The following is a 16,721-nucleotide window of genomic DNA, read 5'->3' as shown; positions in this document are numbered from 1 at the left end:
ACATGCTATTTAAACATGCATTCACTGCCTTCATTTTGACATCACTTTTGTCTGTCAGCTGTTTGTGCTGTTTTTGGAGTTTACAGATGACAGGAGTAGTCTGTAAAGGAGTACATAAACCTGTGCATAATTTAAAGTTACAAGGTCAATCCATATATTTAACAGAACTATTTGTAGGCCAGTCTTTAAGTCTTAACTTTTTGATTACTTGGATCAGGGTAAAATTCAGCATTTGTTTTTGCTGTAGTGGCTATGCAGACTTCCTAGTTTTCACCTGCCTCTTTCTGAATTTAAAGGTGGAAAAGAAATTGTATGGGCAACAGAAGTAATAATTTTAACAGATGCAGTATGCAAAACATGTAAATCAAGTAATTCGTTTTTATGCACAGTATAAAATGAAGAATCCTAGAATACTGAGTAACGCTGTTAGTAGGTTTTACTGAGTAACCTATGAACTTCATAAATGATAATTATTTTATTTAAACTTTAACTTTACTTTTTTACAAAAAAGTAGTAATATGAGAATAATTAAGTAATAATAACAAAATAATAAATACATGTTTATTCAATACTGAATGAAATAGATGCTGAAATATTTGGAATTGGAAGTGAAGGAAGAAGGAGACAAAGTTGCAGAAACTGCAGATAGAATGTTTGATGAACTTATTACTTCTCTCCTGTCAAGGTAGTAATCTGGTTTGTAGGATGATGGGGGTGAGTTGCTTTTGTCAAGAAGTTGTTTCTAGTTCAGATAAAAGAATTCTAAATGAAATTTCAGTCTTCCTTTTAGCAGTATTTCATAATATCTGATTTTTGTGCAATATTTTTGCACTTTCATAGTGACATCGTGGAGCTGGTTTGCATGGTTGGAAAGCACTAGTGTATCCAGCCTCTGCTCTTCAAACGCAGAATAAACTTAGAATACGCTTAATGATGTAGTTTTTTGAAATAGCTCAATTATGAGGGTTTTTTTATATTGCCATTAGTGGATGATCAGTTTAACAGCAATAATAACTTTTAAAAAATTTTTCAAGATGATAGAAGCCCAAGGACACTTTATTTCTTCATTTTAAAAAATACTTTTATCTTCAGATTTAGCAGGGGTTGGGGTTAGGGGGATTGTCAAAGCTTAGGATTCCAGAAGAGCCTGTGAGAGGGGGACCTGATATCTTAATAGACTGAATTGTAGAATCCAACTATTTAGTTTTCAGTTGGATGTGTATGGAAATACCAGGAGGCTTGAATGGAAGAGTGCTTTAAACATTTAATTAAAAAATGTTCCTCTAAACAAAGTGGCATTTCAGTGTGAACTCTTAACTTCCGTGGTTCCTCTGATTAGTAAGTGGGTTTTTTATGCTTTCCATTTGTCACTATTTGAGGAAAATTATACTTCTGTGTGAGGTGTATTCACTTTGTATTGTGGTATAACTAGCAATTGTGTGTTACAGTTGAAGTTTGAATATACGGCTAAGTGCTTACTAAATTCAGAAAAGTACTATTTTTGATACAGGAAAAAGAAGTTGTGTGCGGAATTAGTGAAGACCATCGACAACTACAGTGCTAATATTGCAAAAGCTAAGGAAGCCATTGAAGAGAAGAAAAAGTGCTTGACTGGTATCATTAGGATTGCAGAGGAATTAAAAATTGCACCTTCTTTAAGAACGTGTTGTGATCTTACTCAGGTAGTTACATTCTTGTACTGTGAAGGAATTTATTTTTAATGAGTACATTCAAATTTGGATTGAAGGCTTCCGTGATCTGTGTTTCAGTTTGCTGACTTAAGTATTGAGATTTTTGCAGTAATGTATTCTTAGCCCACCCCTACACACACACACCCGCTCCCCCTGCCCCCCCCCCCCCCCCCCCCCCAGTTTATATTTGATCTTGGTCACAAATTAGGGTCTGGTAACTGACGACAGTTCCTGCCTCGAAGGGCTTGCTATCTGAAGCAGGAAATGGAAGGAGAGGACACAAAAACTGTGTCATGGTACTGATGAGTGAAAGAGCAGTGTTTTCAGCACTTCAGAAGTCTCTCAAGCCTTTCCTATTCTAGAGCTCTCCAGCCCTCTCACTGAACTACTCCAGAACTAATAGCCACACTCTCTGGATCCTCTTGGTCCAGGCCTTTACTTCCATTCTTCCTCCCCATCATATTTGCTGTTCATAGAAACCCACGCTACCTGCTATTCTGTACCAGACCAAAGGTCTATCCTGTGAAGTCTCCTGTCTCTGACAGCAGAGAGGAAAAGATGCTTGGAGGAAGAATTGAAGAACCTGGGCATTTAGTGAGTACTAGAGGTTGAATGTTAAGGATTTTATACGCCCTAGGGTACATCTGGATCATTTCACTGAGTAAACTACCTCATTGTGTCATAAGCTTGTGTAACACTTCTTTGAATGTCTTCATAGTGCTTGTGGCATTGTGTGTATATATATGTATAATGTACATATATGTACATTATATGTATGCATTCATATGCAGTCATAGTGAGTTCCACATTTTAATATTTAAAATGAGGTGTTTATAAAATAGCTCCCTCTATTCTTTCTAAATGTGTTACTCAGGTACTTCATTTGGAGCCTTTGTAGTCCTTGTGTTGAGAAAAATTACTGATCTTGTTGTTCTTTGAAGTAGTGTGACTATTTTAGACTGTCACATTCCCTGCATCCCATTGTTGCTTTTTTCATATGAAGAAACTTAGTCTATCTCATGTGATCCCTCTTTTTTTCTGATATTTTTTCCATCTTGCCCAGTGTCACTTTGAGGAGCTGGCACCCAGCACCCACTGCTGTCCTCCCATAGGCCTGCCTTCTCACTTAAAGTCACCTCAGTAGCTGTTAATACAAAAGGAAAATCAGACTCCTGCTTCTGTTCACATGCTAGCATTACAAAATCCCCAACCATTACATCTCAGCAATGTAAGAAGACATAATTGAGAGGTGGCTCTTGGCTGTTACTGAGTAAACTCTTGAGGGTTTTTTTTCATACTCTGACTTTGTCATATTGTAGATAATAGACTTCTTGTATAATCTACTTTTTGTAAAATAGAAGCTAAGACTGTACTTCTTAATTTCAGGTTATTTGTAATTTAAAGTTGTCAGTTGAGGCTGAGCTCTCAAGAGTGAACAATTTGAAGGAAAAAGTATCTCCGAGGTAAATGACTGGAGTGGGAGGTATATTGGGAGGTAAATGGATGGACTGGTTATCTTAATTACAAAAACTGTTCATACAAAGTTAAACAGCAGAAATAGAGCTGCTTCACTTGCATTTTACTGAAAAACTGCTAGTTCAGATGTATATAAACTCATCAGTAACAATGCACAGTAGCCTTCATCTGAGGCATCAGGAAGAACACATACAGTTTGCCGCTATGTAAACAAATACATACGCATTTTAAAACTCCTTTACAGACTTCTGCCGCTCTTAAACTTCCTCTTCTTCCCATACAAGTAGAAATAAATTGGGGAAATAATGGCTTTTTTTTTTTTTTTTTTTTTTTTAATGAATCTGTGTCTGACCTTCAGGAAAGACTTAAATGCTTTTTAGGGCACTGATGTCTTAAGAAGAAATTTGTGGAAAATCACAGTTTACCATGTTGCCCGCACTGGAAGTAAGAAACATCATTTCTCTGTCAGAAGTGAGCAAGAGAATGTGCCGTGGCTGTGGTACAGCTGACCCTATGCAGCTTGGTCGTAAGGCTGGTTAGAGTACTGCAGTCATAGCGTATAAAGGCTGCATTCAGGAACAATGAAGGAGGGACAGAACAAAAATGGTATTAGGTTCGAACATCTTGGGTATCCCGTTATATTTCAGGACATGGAATCACTCTGGGGGATAGAGTGGCTGTGTGTCATCAGAGACTGACTGGCACAGAAGAATGAAGCTCAAAGTTGATTACTTGCATGCAGGGTGTGAAAATTTATCATAGAATCATTTAGGTTGGAAAAGACCCTTAAGATCATCAAGTCTAACCATTAACCTTACACTACAAAGTCCTGCATATGCTGTATCTGCATGTCTTTTAAATTGTAGAATATTAGAATAGGAAGGGACCTTCAAAGGCCATCTAGTCCAACCCACTGCAAGGACCAGGGACATCTCCAACCAGATCAGGTTGCTCAGAGCCCCATCCAGCCTGGCCTTGAACGTTTCCAGGGATGGGGCATCCACCACCTCTCTGGGCCACCTGTTCCAGTGTTCTACCACCCTCATTGTAAAAAATTTCTTCCTTATGTCTACTCTGAATCTACCTCCTTCTGTTTTAAAACCATTACCCCTTGTTGTGTTGCTGCAGGCCCTTAAAAAGGCTGTCCTCGTCTTTCTTCTAAGCCCCCCTTAAGTATTGAAAGGCTGCTATCAGGTCTCCCTGGAGCCTTCTCTTCTCCAGGCTGAACAGCCCCAACTCAGACAGATGCTTCCAGGGATGGTGACTCCATCTGGAGCATGCATTGATGACAACCACTTTTCCTGGGCAGCATGTTCTAATGCTCGACAAAAATCACAACTCTTCTGTCATATGTTAGTTGAGTCATTAGAATATGGGTAAAGGAATCTTTAAAATTGCCTTTTATTAGACTTCGTTACTTGGTAGGTATGGCCTGTTTTGAAGGTAGTGTCAGTGGTGAACGAGAATTTCAAAGAAGCCTATTTAAGTGCACAATGGCAAACTCTCCCAACCTAGAAGAAAGCTAAAACTTGACAAAATCAAATTTGTTTGCATTGGAAGACCTTTTAAGAACTTGAACAAAACAGGAGGAAAGGGAGTTCTGATGGAGGATGAGTATAAAGGACTTGCATGCCAGTGCCACTCCAAAATAATGCCAAAGGTGAAAGAAATCACAGCTAGGAGGTGCATAGAAGTTGAGGCACGTTCTGTAGACATGAAATACTGTAGAATGAAAGGTAGATACATTCCTGAAGGGACAGAAGGGAGAAGAAAAGATGGACGGTTACATCCTGCTTACACTTAAGTTTTCACAAATTGTTCATTATAACTGGACAGCAAAGCTAAGGATTTCATTGAATGAAGTTTTTTACAGTTTGTTAGCCTATCTGTAAAAGTACTAAAAAGATTTTGCTAGCTTTCATCAGTTTACTAGTGTAACAAACAAAACAGAACATACAGTTTGGACTTCAGTTATGGTCTTGTTCTTCAAGACTGCTAGAGAATTCTTTTCCTCTCTGCAGAATAGTTTGTTGAACTAAACTGGGTATAGATGTGAAGACTCAGTTGTGTGCATGTTGCAGTACTCTCTACATTAGAGAGAGAAAGTAAAAAGTGAGAGTTTTTAAAGTGTGAATGTGAAGATAAATGAGCAACTAAATCTGTTGTTAATAGGAGTGGAAGAATGAAACTAGTAGGTAATTAATCTCTTATTTTGCCCCTCAGTGAATATTGTGCTGAAAAATATTGTACATCTCAAACTGTGAGAGTGATTTAAGTATTCATGTCATCTTCTGTAATGTTTCTTCTGTTCTCTCGAGATTCGTCCTAAACACTGATGAGATTACACCTGTGTTAAAAAATTTGGGCAAGATTGAGTGGGGAACAACAGGGCAGTAAGTATTTTTTTAATAAAGAGGATAGGTACAGTAACTTACACATTCTTCTAATGTTAATTATTGGAGATTAAATATATATATGCTTATGGGTTTCTAAGAGTATAATGAAACAAAGCAAAACTTCACATGCTGGTATTTCAATCAGCACTCCAGTTAATCCAGTTAGTGTTTCAGTTCTACTTGTGTTTCACTTAACTATTTTTCACTGTATCACTTAAGTTTCCAAGATTTTTTTTTTACACTGTGTGCTTTTCGGCTTTGGCTGGCGTTTAATGATACAATCATAGGATCAGAATCATGTAGGTTGGAAAAGACCTTTAAGATCACAGAGTCCAGCCGTAAACCTAACACTGCCAACAAAGTTCACCACTAAACCATGTCCCTAAGCACCACATATGCATGTTAATAGTACACGTAATAAATATGTTTATCATTTCAGCATATGAAAATTACTTCATATAGGTGTAAATCTCTAAAATCAACAGTGAATACTGAAATTTATAGTATTTCCACTTCACAGTCTTAAATACTGATTGTGTTAAATGCCAAAAGAAATTAGTCTAAGATGAACTTGAACTAGGAAAAAAAGGCTTTTCTTTTAAAAAATTACGGTTGCTTTTATTTTATTAGTCCACTTTATCTATTTTTTCCTGTAGTTTTTGAGAAAAACTTTGAGAGAATGGAATGTAATTGCTTTTACGGCAGTTGTAGTTAGCACTGGTTGTGTTAAAAAAGGCTTATTGCATATTGTAATATTTGAAAATCATGCAGATTACAGTGAAGAGTAACTGTTAATACAGAAGTATGACATGCTTTTTGTTTTTAACATCAACATCTATCACATTATTCACATTTTTTTCAAATAGTTTGTCTTTGTACCTGTGGTCTCTGTTTGATCACTTAAGCAGAGCTAACTCTTGTACTGAGCTGTGCCCAAGAATACGTGCCATTTCTGTGCCAATCCTTTTTAGGTTTCAGAAATCATGTTATTGTTTTTGTTGTCTTGGTATTCAAAAACATAATACAATTTATTCCAACCAGCTCTTATGACGTATTTTCTTAACGTAGTGATAGGTTCTTAATAAAACCTCTACTTTGACTTGTGTGCTTTTCTGAAAATGGATGGAATTATGTTAATACATCTCCAAATAAATGTTTTCCCAAACATAGTGAAGACAATGAACAACACACTGTTATGCTTGATGACAAAAAAGAAATGCCTGGCTGCGTTACTCAGACATCTGTAGAGAATTTGTTTCCAGCACTTATCAGAGAAAGTAAAATAAAGGCTCTTGCAAATAAAGTCAGTGTTCGCAAAGAAATGAAAAATACTAAAGTACCAGCAACACTTCCTATGATACATCACCAGAGTATTCCTGCTCTGCACAAGTCTCCATCCAGCCCTGATGTTATAATAGAAGAAATATTTGAAGATGACGTGGAAAGTAAGTTTCTTAACACCTGATGCTTCCAATATTCAATTGTGGAGCTTGAAGTTACTTAAGCGTTTTATGTTCTGTTGTGTGTTTGTAGTTATACTCAGTTCATATTAATTTTTTAATGGTATCTGTATTTCCCTTTATATTCTTTTGAGGTAGCATCATTCCTTTTTTGTCCTACTTCAGCTTAGCTTAGCAAAAACTTTTTCACAAGTTCTCTCAAAGAGGAGTCGTAAGTTTCTGTGTTTGCCTGGATGATTCTCTTTGACTTTTAGTTGTTACAGTCCCCCTCGGTTTTCCAGCATTGGCACCAGGGGGATGCTTTTCTGGCAGTTCCCTTGGCTTCCCGAATCTTCTCCCAGGATATTGTCCTATGTTAACTCACAATAACAGTTAGGTTCTTCAGCTGGTTGGGTTTCCCCTGAACTGTATTTGTAAGAGCTGACAGGTCCAGGAAGTGATCCTTCCCCTCTGTGAGGCTCTTGTGAGACTCAGTTTGGAGTACTGTGTCCAGTTTTGGACCTGCAGTACCGAAAGTCACTGTCATACTGGAGTGAGTCCAGTAGAGCCTGCCAAGCTGATGTCCACAAGGCCATCAGGGATAAGGCTGAAGACATCAGGAGCAAGTTGGAACATGGAAATTCCAGTTAGATAATAGGGAATAGACAGGTGCGTTCCACAGTATAATTAAGATGCTTAGCTTCAGAGTGTTATATGTCCACAACATACCTAGCAAATCCTAACCATTCTATGATTCTGTGATTAATGCTTGGGGAGGATGAGAGCGGAGGTGGGAGTGGTATGTGAGAGTAGTTGTGGTAGCACACAGCGGTGATCAAGGTGAAGTAAATTTCAGAGCTTGGACCTGACTGTCTAAAATAGCATATTCCAGGATCCCAGTTGCCTTCACAAAACTCAGAACAAAATTCCTTCAGACTGCAGTGTTGCATGAGTTTTGCATGTCTTGAATCTAAAATCTAAATAATAGTTTTGTAATCTTGGAATTAGCGTGTGGGCTGGCCACATGCACATAGTCACTGTGTGTGCATCTGTTTCAGTCGCATCAAATAGGAGAATTTTTGCCTTTGCAGTACCCTTACAATACTGGTAACTTATCTTTACTGTGTTTGCTGCTTTACTACATATGTGGAAATACTTAACTAACCTAATTCATTAAACTTCTCTTCTAAAACAATGAACAGAGTTTCCCACAGAGTATCATGCTGATGAAAAGAGGAACAAACTTCTCAAGAAGGAAACACCTTTTCAACCCAAAACTGGTTAGTAGTTTTCCTATCTAGTAAATGGTTTCGTTTACTAGAAGGGGCCCATCCTCTAAACAGTAAGAGCAGACACTAGAATTTGTTGGAGAATTGAATACATATGGTAGCATTCTAGTTGGGATCAGGAATGTATGAGGAAGGAGATCTCCATCACTAGGTAGCCTGTATTTGCTCACATCTAAGAGCAGACTTGGGGCACAGGAATTTATTTCCTTCCAGTTAAAACTAGTCTGGAAGTTTCTTACAGTGCGGGTGTCATGCTTAGCACCAGCAGTTTTGCTCTGCAAAAATGCTCCCCGGTCTGCTTTCTTTGCTACTGTAAAGGCTATACCGTCTTTTAAGAGAGAACAAGATATTAAGAGGTAAAATGGTCATAGAGTTACTTGATGTGGTTGTTTTTATCAGTAATATGCTAAAACATGTATTTCTGTGCAATACTGGGTCTTTTTGGATTATGGGAAGCGTCATTTGAAATTTGATAAAGAGTTTTGCGTTCTCTCCTGCTGGTAGGGGTGGTTAGCAGACTAATCATATTTGATAAATTCTTCAAGTTGTTTTCAGGCAGCTGTGGTTTGTTGAGATTTTTTTTGTTTGTTTGCATTTAGTTTAAGGAACATTCTCAAACATCTTAAAGACATTTCTTCTGGGTCCATCTGGCTCTAGTGATCCAGAACTAGCCCAGCTCCTGTTACTGTTTTTGGCTGAAGGTATGAGCCTTCACTAATCTAGTGGAGTGGCTGTTAATACATACTTTTCCTGGTGTACTTAAGCTAGTGGACTCATCACATCATTGTAGACAGTGAGCAGGGGTGATCTAGAAGAGTTAGTATACCTATAGCTGAAATCTTTCAAGTAATTCAGATTTTTAATCAGGTACCATCTTTTCCACTGGAAGTGCCCAAGAGTAGTCTTGCGTCTATTCTGGACACGGTCCCGTTTCCTAACCTTCCAAGCACAGTCCTTCATACGTGCTAAGAATGTTTCAAATGCCAGATTCTTTGTACCATCTTTTGCCCATGACCAGTTGTAGTTCAGAGATGGGAGTGCTTTAGGGTGCTGTAAATCTGTCTGATGTGCCATAGTCAGTCACGCAGGTGGTATTTGATCTAGATGGTGCTATCCATTCCTTGTGGGAAGTTTTGTGGTGTAAAATACTCTTGTAGGAATCAGTTGCTGAGCTTCTAGAAACTTCTGACCTGTCCGCAACCTTTGGTGAGTAGCTTCAGAAAGAGAAGCCTGGTTTTGGATCCCAGATCAAGGGAATCACCTGCAGTACAAACAATTTCAATGCTTTGTTGGAAGTACTATCTTACACAGGGTCCTCTCTTGGCTGACCTCAGGCTGTTCCTTGATCTTCATGCATTATCACTGAATAACTACACAAAAGTGCTTAGCATACCTGTTCTTAGAGATAGGAGTCTTAATCTCTCTAATTTGCTTTCTAGAAGCTTCCTGTTTCTCTGTTAAATAGAGGGAGTACAAACTCTGAATTCCCTGCTTGAATTCAGACGAGCACTTTGTAAGCAGTGAGAAAGCCTTTCGTTTTGCAGGGTAGCTTAAGGGAGGTAATTCAAAAGAGCGCATTTAATCAGAAGGCAAACATGGTAACTAGTTTGAAACAAGTGTGAACAGACTTGTCAGTTTAAAAGCTATTTGAGGTACTGTTACGATTAATGCAACATAAACCTAATCACTTGTCTAGTACAAGTTGAAGTCGCTTGGAGAGTGTTTGATGATCTGTTTTATGTCTTACTCAGGTTCGACAGAACTAGTGTTTGTAAGCCATGTTATAAATCCATGCCACTTCTATATTCGGGGCTACTCAAAAAAGAAAGAAGCAGTGATTTTGGAGGAGAAACTGAAAAACTTTTGTTGTCAAGAGAGTTCATATCTCTTGCCTTCAGATGTTTTGGAACTAGGTAAATGATTAATATTTAAAGGTCTACGTTAGCTTAAGATGTTATCTTGCAGTATAATATTCTTTTTTTTTTTTTTTTTTTTTCTTCGTTGTGTCATGTCCGTCCTCCCCCCGCCCCCTTACATAGTAGAGCAATCCTTATATGTTGTGGAATCTACAATTACTGCTTTTTGCCAACCATGGTACACATTGTTCTGTAGACTTCTATTGAGTCATGTAAATGAAAACAGTAGAAGTGAAAAAGACTCTGCAGTTCTTCTCAGCCTCAACAAATTGAGTGTTTAGAGTAACCAGCAGTTGAAATACCTGTCTGTAAACTTAATGTTTCCCAGCATTAAGTGGTGATTGTTAACTGATGTTTTTCAGCATACTGATTTTAATGACTAGCCTAGTTCTTTCATTACTTCAGGAAATCAGCTTTCTCTCATGCAAGCAACATTCCCTTTGAGTGGACAGATTATTTTTTTTTTAAAGTTCACTAACTGAATAGAAACTATTCAGGAAGCAAAAACAAAAGACAGTAATGCACCGCTAAATCATTAAAATCACTTTCTGGCGCACACATTGACAATGTTACTCACTTCTAGAAGGTGTTTAGAAAACTGATAAAAAGTATATAATAGCCCTCAACTTAAGTGTTTTTTTGCTGCTTTGCTAAGAGGTATAGAAAGTTTGCCAGAAATTACTTCTTAATATAAACCAAATCCCTCCTAGCCTTACAAACATTGTGTAAATGAATGTGGGGAGAAAACTTCTGGTGGCTATTGAGACAAAGTTTTTAATGTGTTTGTGTCTTTATTTTAGTGGTAGCACTCTTAGTGCCTGTGTGGAAGATAAGCAACAATGGAACATTATGCAGACTGTAATAGTACTTCCCATGTGAAATATCTACAAATACTGAATGTAGTCTTTTTTTATTTGCTTCTGTGTAGGTGCTGGAACTTTTGTTAAGAATAAGGAAACTGGAATGTGGTGCCGTGGAACTATCACTGAACTAATTCCCCTAAAAAGTAAAAATGAGAGGAAGCCTTGTGGTCCAATAAGATACAAAGTTTGTGATATTGCACTCCTGGAAGTATTCCTGATAGATTTTGGAAGCTCTGTAGTTCTAATTTTCTCAGGGTATGTATACAGAAGGACATTTTTGTCTGCAGTTGTTGTCTTTGACTGTTGTTACTCAAGAGGATCTCTACTAAGAAGCAAGTCCTCCATCGGCTTCACACAAGCAGATAACCAGATATCCAAATGACACTACTGTTCTGCACGTATGTATTTTTCACAGGAAAAAGCGGCAGTGTATGTAAGTACACAAGTGTACAAGCCTTCACACGTTAAAATGTTTAACTTAGACTTGCATTGTAAAAGAGAACACATGAGTCCTCAATGTTAAAAAAAAAAAAAAAAACACGCATTTCATTGAGACTTTTTAGTTTTGTTTCAATTACATGACGTTATGCCAATTATTGCATTTATTTTAAGCCTGGGGCTTGGTTTGGGGAGGGTTTTTCGATGTTTGAGATTTATTCCTTTTCTTTTAAGCTAGTGCTGCTTTTATTCCCTTTGACAATAGATTTGTTCCTGCTAAAAGACCTGATCTTGCTGCTCTGCAAACTATTGAAACAGATGACATCTGTTTGTTTGTAAGGAAACCTGATAAGCATATTGAGGCAGAACTTGCAGCTGTTCCTCCTTTAGCAGTACGGTGTTCATTGGAAGATGTAGTTCCCACAAATGCTGTAAGTAAAAGCTGTTGGTAGTCTTTCAGGTGATTTTTTTCTTCTTCATAAGATTTGTATTAAAGAACTTCAAGTAATTTACAATTATCTTATTCAGGTGTAAACAGAAGGAAAGTCAAGAGGAGTACAGAGTATATTTTTTTTAAGAGTTAAATCATCTCTTCGAGAAAGATTGGTTGCATTGCTTTCATTGGAAAGGAAAAGAGCTTGTAGCAGTCTAAAAAGCATCTGTGTTTAAAAATACATATTTCAGGTTTAAATCTCCCTACTCTTACTATAGAAATGTTCTTTTGTCAAATTTTAAAACAGGTTACAGAACTTTTTACAGATATTCTTACTTCATGGCTGTCTGAAAACTTTATGCAAGTAGTAATTTTCAGACGTCATCCAAACAGAAAAGAAATGGCTTCAGAATTTGAAAGAGAATCTTTTCAGGGATTGTCCTTTCTTACTTAAAAAATTTTGCCACATATTGAAAAGTTCTCTTTTGTTCTCTTTTGGTGTAACAGCAAATAAAGTACTGCCAGCCTTTATTCTGTTAGCAAAACGATGTATAATGCAGGATTATTTTCTTCAATATTCACTTATTATTAGGCTTTCTTTATTTTTGCAGCAGTCATGTGGGAGAGAACTATGTCCAGCATAGCTGTAGCAGTATAACTGCTGGTTGGTTTGGGTTTTCTTACCAATCTGATGTTGTCTGAAATAGCTTTAAATAGGAAAGATCTGGAACAATTTTCACAGGTGTGGGTAAAATGCCTGCCTTGTATATGCTTTCATTTTTTTCACATCTGAAAAGCACGAATTTGCAGTATCAAATGGGAAATGAATTAACTTGATCCAAGAGAAATAAATTCAGACAGGCTTTTTCAAGGTAGATAAAATGTCAAGAAGGATGTTGTGGAGAGGAGGAATGTGTGTAAATTGACCAAACTATATTGTACGTTTGTATAAAGACACACACAAAAAAAATAAGAATAAACTTTGAAATTACTTGGGAGAGCAGAAATGTAAGTAATGAGATTAAATGGCATACGACAATTCTGGTTTGTCTGTCAGAAGAATCAAAGGGGATGAAATCTAGAATCTTTAAAAGAAACATGGTGAAGACTCTAGCCCTTTGATCTGACTCAGCTTTATACAGGTAAAAACACATATAAATCTGTCATGGAAGAATACTATTTAGTGCCATCCTCCTATGGACTAGACAGTCTAACAGTGTATTCAGTATTTAATCTGTTCAGATGCGTCTTGTGCCCCCTTCCTTGCTTATACTTTATTTGATTTATTTTTAATTACCATTTGTATTTTTGTTTTAACATTCTGTGACATCTTCAGTAACTTTTTCTTTTCTTCCTAACACAGAGTGAAGGTTGGGGAGAGGAAGCAAACACAACATTTTCAGGAATGGTTAATAATAAAGTTCTTTTAATGACTATATTTAGAGAAGAGGATGGTGTTCTCATTGTTGATTTAAAAAAACCTTCACTGAATAAAATAAGCAATAACATGCCAGTGTCTCTCAAGGATGCATTAGTTTTTTTAGATTTGGCAAGGTATGTATTTTCCTTTATGCTCTTATGCTATAAATACTAACAGTGTAATATGTACAAAGTGACATTTACCAAGCAGGTTGTTTTTTCAGTGTGTGATGTATTAATCTTCAGCAATATTTGTGATTTCCTTTTTTCACCTTCACTGATAAGCACTGTAGAATACTCATTTGCACTAGTCAGGGCTTTATTTGGATAATGATCTTTATTTTAGAAAATGACAAAATTTAAATTTCTGTGCAAGTTTGAATAACAAGGGGATGAAAGGAAAAGCCTTTAGGGTCTACCATGCACAGAAGAACATCTATTTAATTTGACTGGTAGGCACTGACAGGCCAGTCAGCACGTGTGAGCTAGCCATGTGACATGATGCGTATAGCACAACAAATAGGGCATAAGAGGGAACTCGATGTTGGCATTAGGACAGGGGAGAGCTGCTTGGGAGGGACCAGTGGAAGAGGCAGGAGATAGAGAACATGAGTGTTTTGGTGTTTGGGTACAGGGGTGCAGCGTGCAAATCTGTAGGAAATTGTAGTTCATTTTGCTGCACACTGAGAAAGTTCTTTGTTTATATTTGAGCATAACTAGCTGTGGTGAGAACAGTGAGAAATAATTTTTACTGCATCAGTTTTCCTCAGGTAAGTTACTTTTTTATTGTAAATGAGGAAAAGGAAATCTAAAAGAAAATGGTTTTGTCAATATAATGGTTTCTCACCTTTTACTTGGTTATTTTAACAATTTAAATGTATGCTATTGCATCTCAAACAAAAAAAAAAACTTTTTGGGAGCCAGCTACTGTGTATCATTCTTCATATGTTAACATTTGTGATGGGAGAAGCATTAGAGAGAACTTGCTGCACCAACTGCAAGAGGGAAAGTTCAAGCTGTTCATACAAACATTAATCAAGTTATTTTTGTAAGACCATTTTGTGGGTTTTTTATTGTAAACTTGACATTTGAATGTAAAAGGGTTCCCTCTCACTTAATTTTGACATAATTTATTCCAAATTTCATTTTATTTACCTTAGGTTTAGATCCCAGTTTCCCAGTCAGTTAGAAAATAATAGCGTCTTGCAGTATAGTCCACCTAAGATTCCACAAGAAAGAGAAGTCGTCTCTGTTGTAGTTTGTCACATTAATAGTCCAAGTGATTTCTATCTCCAGTTGGTAAGTCTAGAATTAAGATCTATTTAAATAAAAGTCTGAGCAAATATCTTAATGTTGAGCTACTTGTAGTCCACAATAAATAAGCTACAGTTTCCATTAACTTCTGTCACTTGTTACTAGTTTTAAGATTCCTAGATCTAATTCTAATAGATTAGATGAATTCCTACAATCCTAGAATAATCTTAGATTAATTACAGGAATTACGGAAATTCCAAAAGGTTATGCTTTTTTTTTTTTTTTTTTGTCAGTTTAGTTACATGGTTAATTCCTACGCGGGTATGTAGTGTTCTGCTGTTCAGAGTGGTGATTGAGCAGGGCAACATTCAACAATTGTTAGGCTTTTTAATTCACTTTACGTGTTCATAAACACTCTTTAATTTGAGGGGAGAAGACTAGGAAGTACACCACTAGAAAAAAAATGTCCCTTAAAAGATAAAAAAGTAGCATTTAAAAAAAAAAAATCTGGTGTGTATGTATATTTGTTTTTCTTATTTTAGAGTGATAGCCTGGATTCTTTAGCTCTTCCAAAGAAAATTCAGGAGACATATGAACATGAATATGGGAAGAACTTTGAAATAGTCTGCCCAGTTGAAGGCCAAGCCTGTATTGCAAAACAGGAAGATGGGAACTGGTACAGAGCACAAGTTATAGGTGAAGTATTGATCCTTTCAGTCTGATGCTAGGTTGCAAAATCAGATGTGGCTCTAGAACAGAGTAACACACTGGATATGAATAGTAACAAACAACCATTATTTTTACTCTGCATTCTTATACTAACAAGTAGGTTCATAAAGTCAGTACTACTAATTCATGTTACAGTACTAATTACAGTACTAATACATAACATTATTTTTCTGTTAATGAAGTAGTTTATACATTTAAAAAAAGAGAAGTGGTATACTTAATTTTCTATATATTATTGAGATTCTATTATAAATTACTTTAATTAATGTTTCACATACTGTTATGGTTTGAACTATAGATTTGTCTGTTATAACCAACTTCTGAGTGTAACTAGTGTGCGTTAGTAATTCTGCATAGTAATTCCAAAGGGAATGAGGAGTGTGCTTGTGCTGACCTCTGTGTTGCCTGTCTGGGCAGTGTAGCATGCCTGTGTGCTGGCATGTCTACTTGGCATCTATTTAATGTGCCGCATCTCATAAAGTGATTAGATGAAAGGGGACCGAAATGCCAACTCTGTAATTTCAGGAACCTGAAAGAGCTGGCTCTTAAAGAATATTGGTTTTGAGTTGGGTTATTAAACATTTGAAAATTTGGTATTTTATGGTTACATGGTGTAAATGTAGATGTTGCTCTGAAATTCTAGTGCTTTAACATGTATCAGATGCTCATTTTTTATTTTAGTAACCTGGGTTGTTTCTCTTGAAGGGCTGCCAAGCCACCAAGAAGTTACAGTAAAATATGTTGACTTCGGCAACATTGCTAACTTAACTCTTAAAGACATACGCAGAGTAAAAAAGGAGTTTCTGAGCTTTCCAGAAAAGGTAAAGTAGTGTTTACTTCGATACTGTAGGAATATCGCCCTTCTGACAAGGAGAAAAACTGAGTGGGAAAGGAAATGGCAAAGTATTTCTATCAAATAAAAGCCTCACAAAAGAAGAAAATAATTCTTTTTCTTTAGCTGTTCATTCAGTAGTTCTGGTTGCCAACCATAATTATGCTAAATTTTAAAGCTTCATATGTTGATAGGGGTTTTTTAACCAGTCGTAGGCACCAGAACTAGTGATTGTTGTAACCAAGGTTGGCCAGCATCTTTTACTGACAGTAGGACTTAATTGTTTTTATATTAACCATATGATTCTTGGGAAAGTTTCAGACAAAATAATTGAGCCCTTTTTTGACAGCAAGGGAGAAGAAACGTTCTGAAAATAGCAAAACGTTCTTGCAGTTGCAGTGTCTTAATGCTTCGGATCAAAGCAGCTAATGAATAAGGGTGTTGGGATTTTTCGTGTGTGTTATGACATCATTCCAACTGATGGCTTGTTATGAACCAAATACAAATCCTCAGAAAAATCCCTTCACGAGTTTGTCTTGAGCACAT

At 36.7% G+C, this 16,721-nt stretch overlaps 1 protein-coding gene across 8 annotated transcripts in view; it reads left to right on the top strand.

Annotated features, from left to right (window-relative positions):
• The window catches only part of RNF17 (ring finger protein 17), a 52,645-nt gene that overhangs the window by 8,197 nt on the left and 27,727 nt on the right, over positions 1 to 16,721 (top strand). For 7 of the 8 annotated variants that reach the window (XR_015257495.1, XM_086739544.1, XM_086739543.1 and 4 more), the window contains exons 8-20: positions 585 to 685; positions 1,511 to 1,682; positions 3,078 to 3,154; positions 5,486 to 5,560; positions 6,734 to 7,008; positions 8,205 to 8,282; positions 10,043 to 10,204; positions 11,136 to 11,325; positions 11,774 to 11,939; positions 13,305 to 13,495; positions 14,521 to 14,659; positions 15,157 to 15,310; positions 16,049 to 16,164. Coding sequence is in view for 7 of the 8 variants with exons in the window: in XM_086739544.1 (XP_086595670.1) it covers positions 585 to 685; positions 1,511 to 1,682; positions 3,078 to 3,154; positions 5,486 to 5,560; positions 6,734 to 7,008; positions 8,205 to 8,282; positions 10,043 to 10,204; positions 11,136 to 11,325; positions 11,774 to 11,939; positions 13,305 to 13,495; positions 14,521 to 14,659; positions 15,157 to 15,310; positions 16,049 to 16,164 (1,896 nt within the window). In the remaining variant the exon portion in view is untranslated. The remainder of the gene's footprint in view (positions 1 to 584; positions 686 to 1,510; positions 1,683 to 3,077; positions 3,155 to 5,485; positions 5,561 to 6,733; positions 7,009 to 8,204; positions 8,283 to 10,042; positions 10,205 to 11,135; positions 11,326 to 11,773; positions 11,940 to 13,304; positions 13,496 to 14,520; positions 14,660 to 15,156; positions 15,311 to 16,048; positions 16,165 to 16,721) is intronic. The other variant, XM_086739546.1, reaches the window with a different exon arrangement.

This window comes from Chlamydotis macqueenii, chromosome 1 (genome assembly GCF_036417535.1).
Source record: "Chlamydotis macqueenii isolate bChlMac1 chromosome 1, bChlMac1.mat, whole genome shotgun sequence".
NCBI classification, from domain to species: domain Eukaryota; kingdom Metazoa; phylum Chordata; class Aves; order Otidiformes; family Otididae; genus Chlamydotis; species Chlamydotis macqueenii.
The sequence above is the reverse complement of the archived record's forward strand: the minus strand, read 5'-3'. Positions and strand labels throughout refer to the sequence as shown.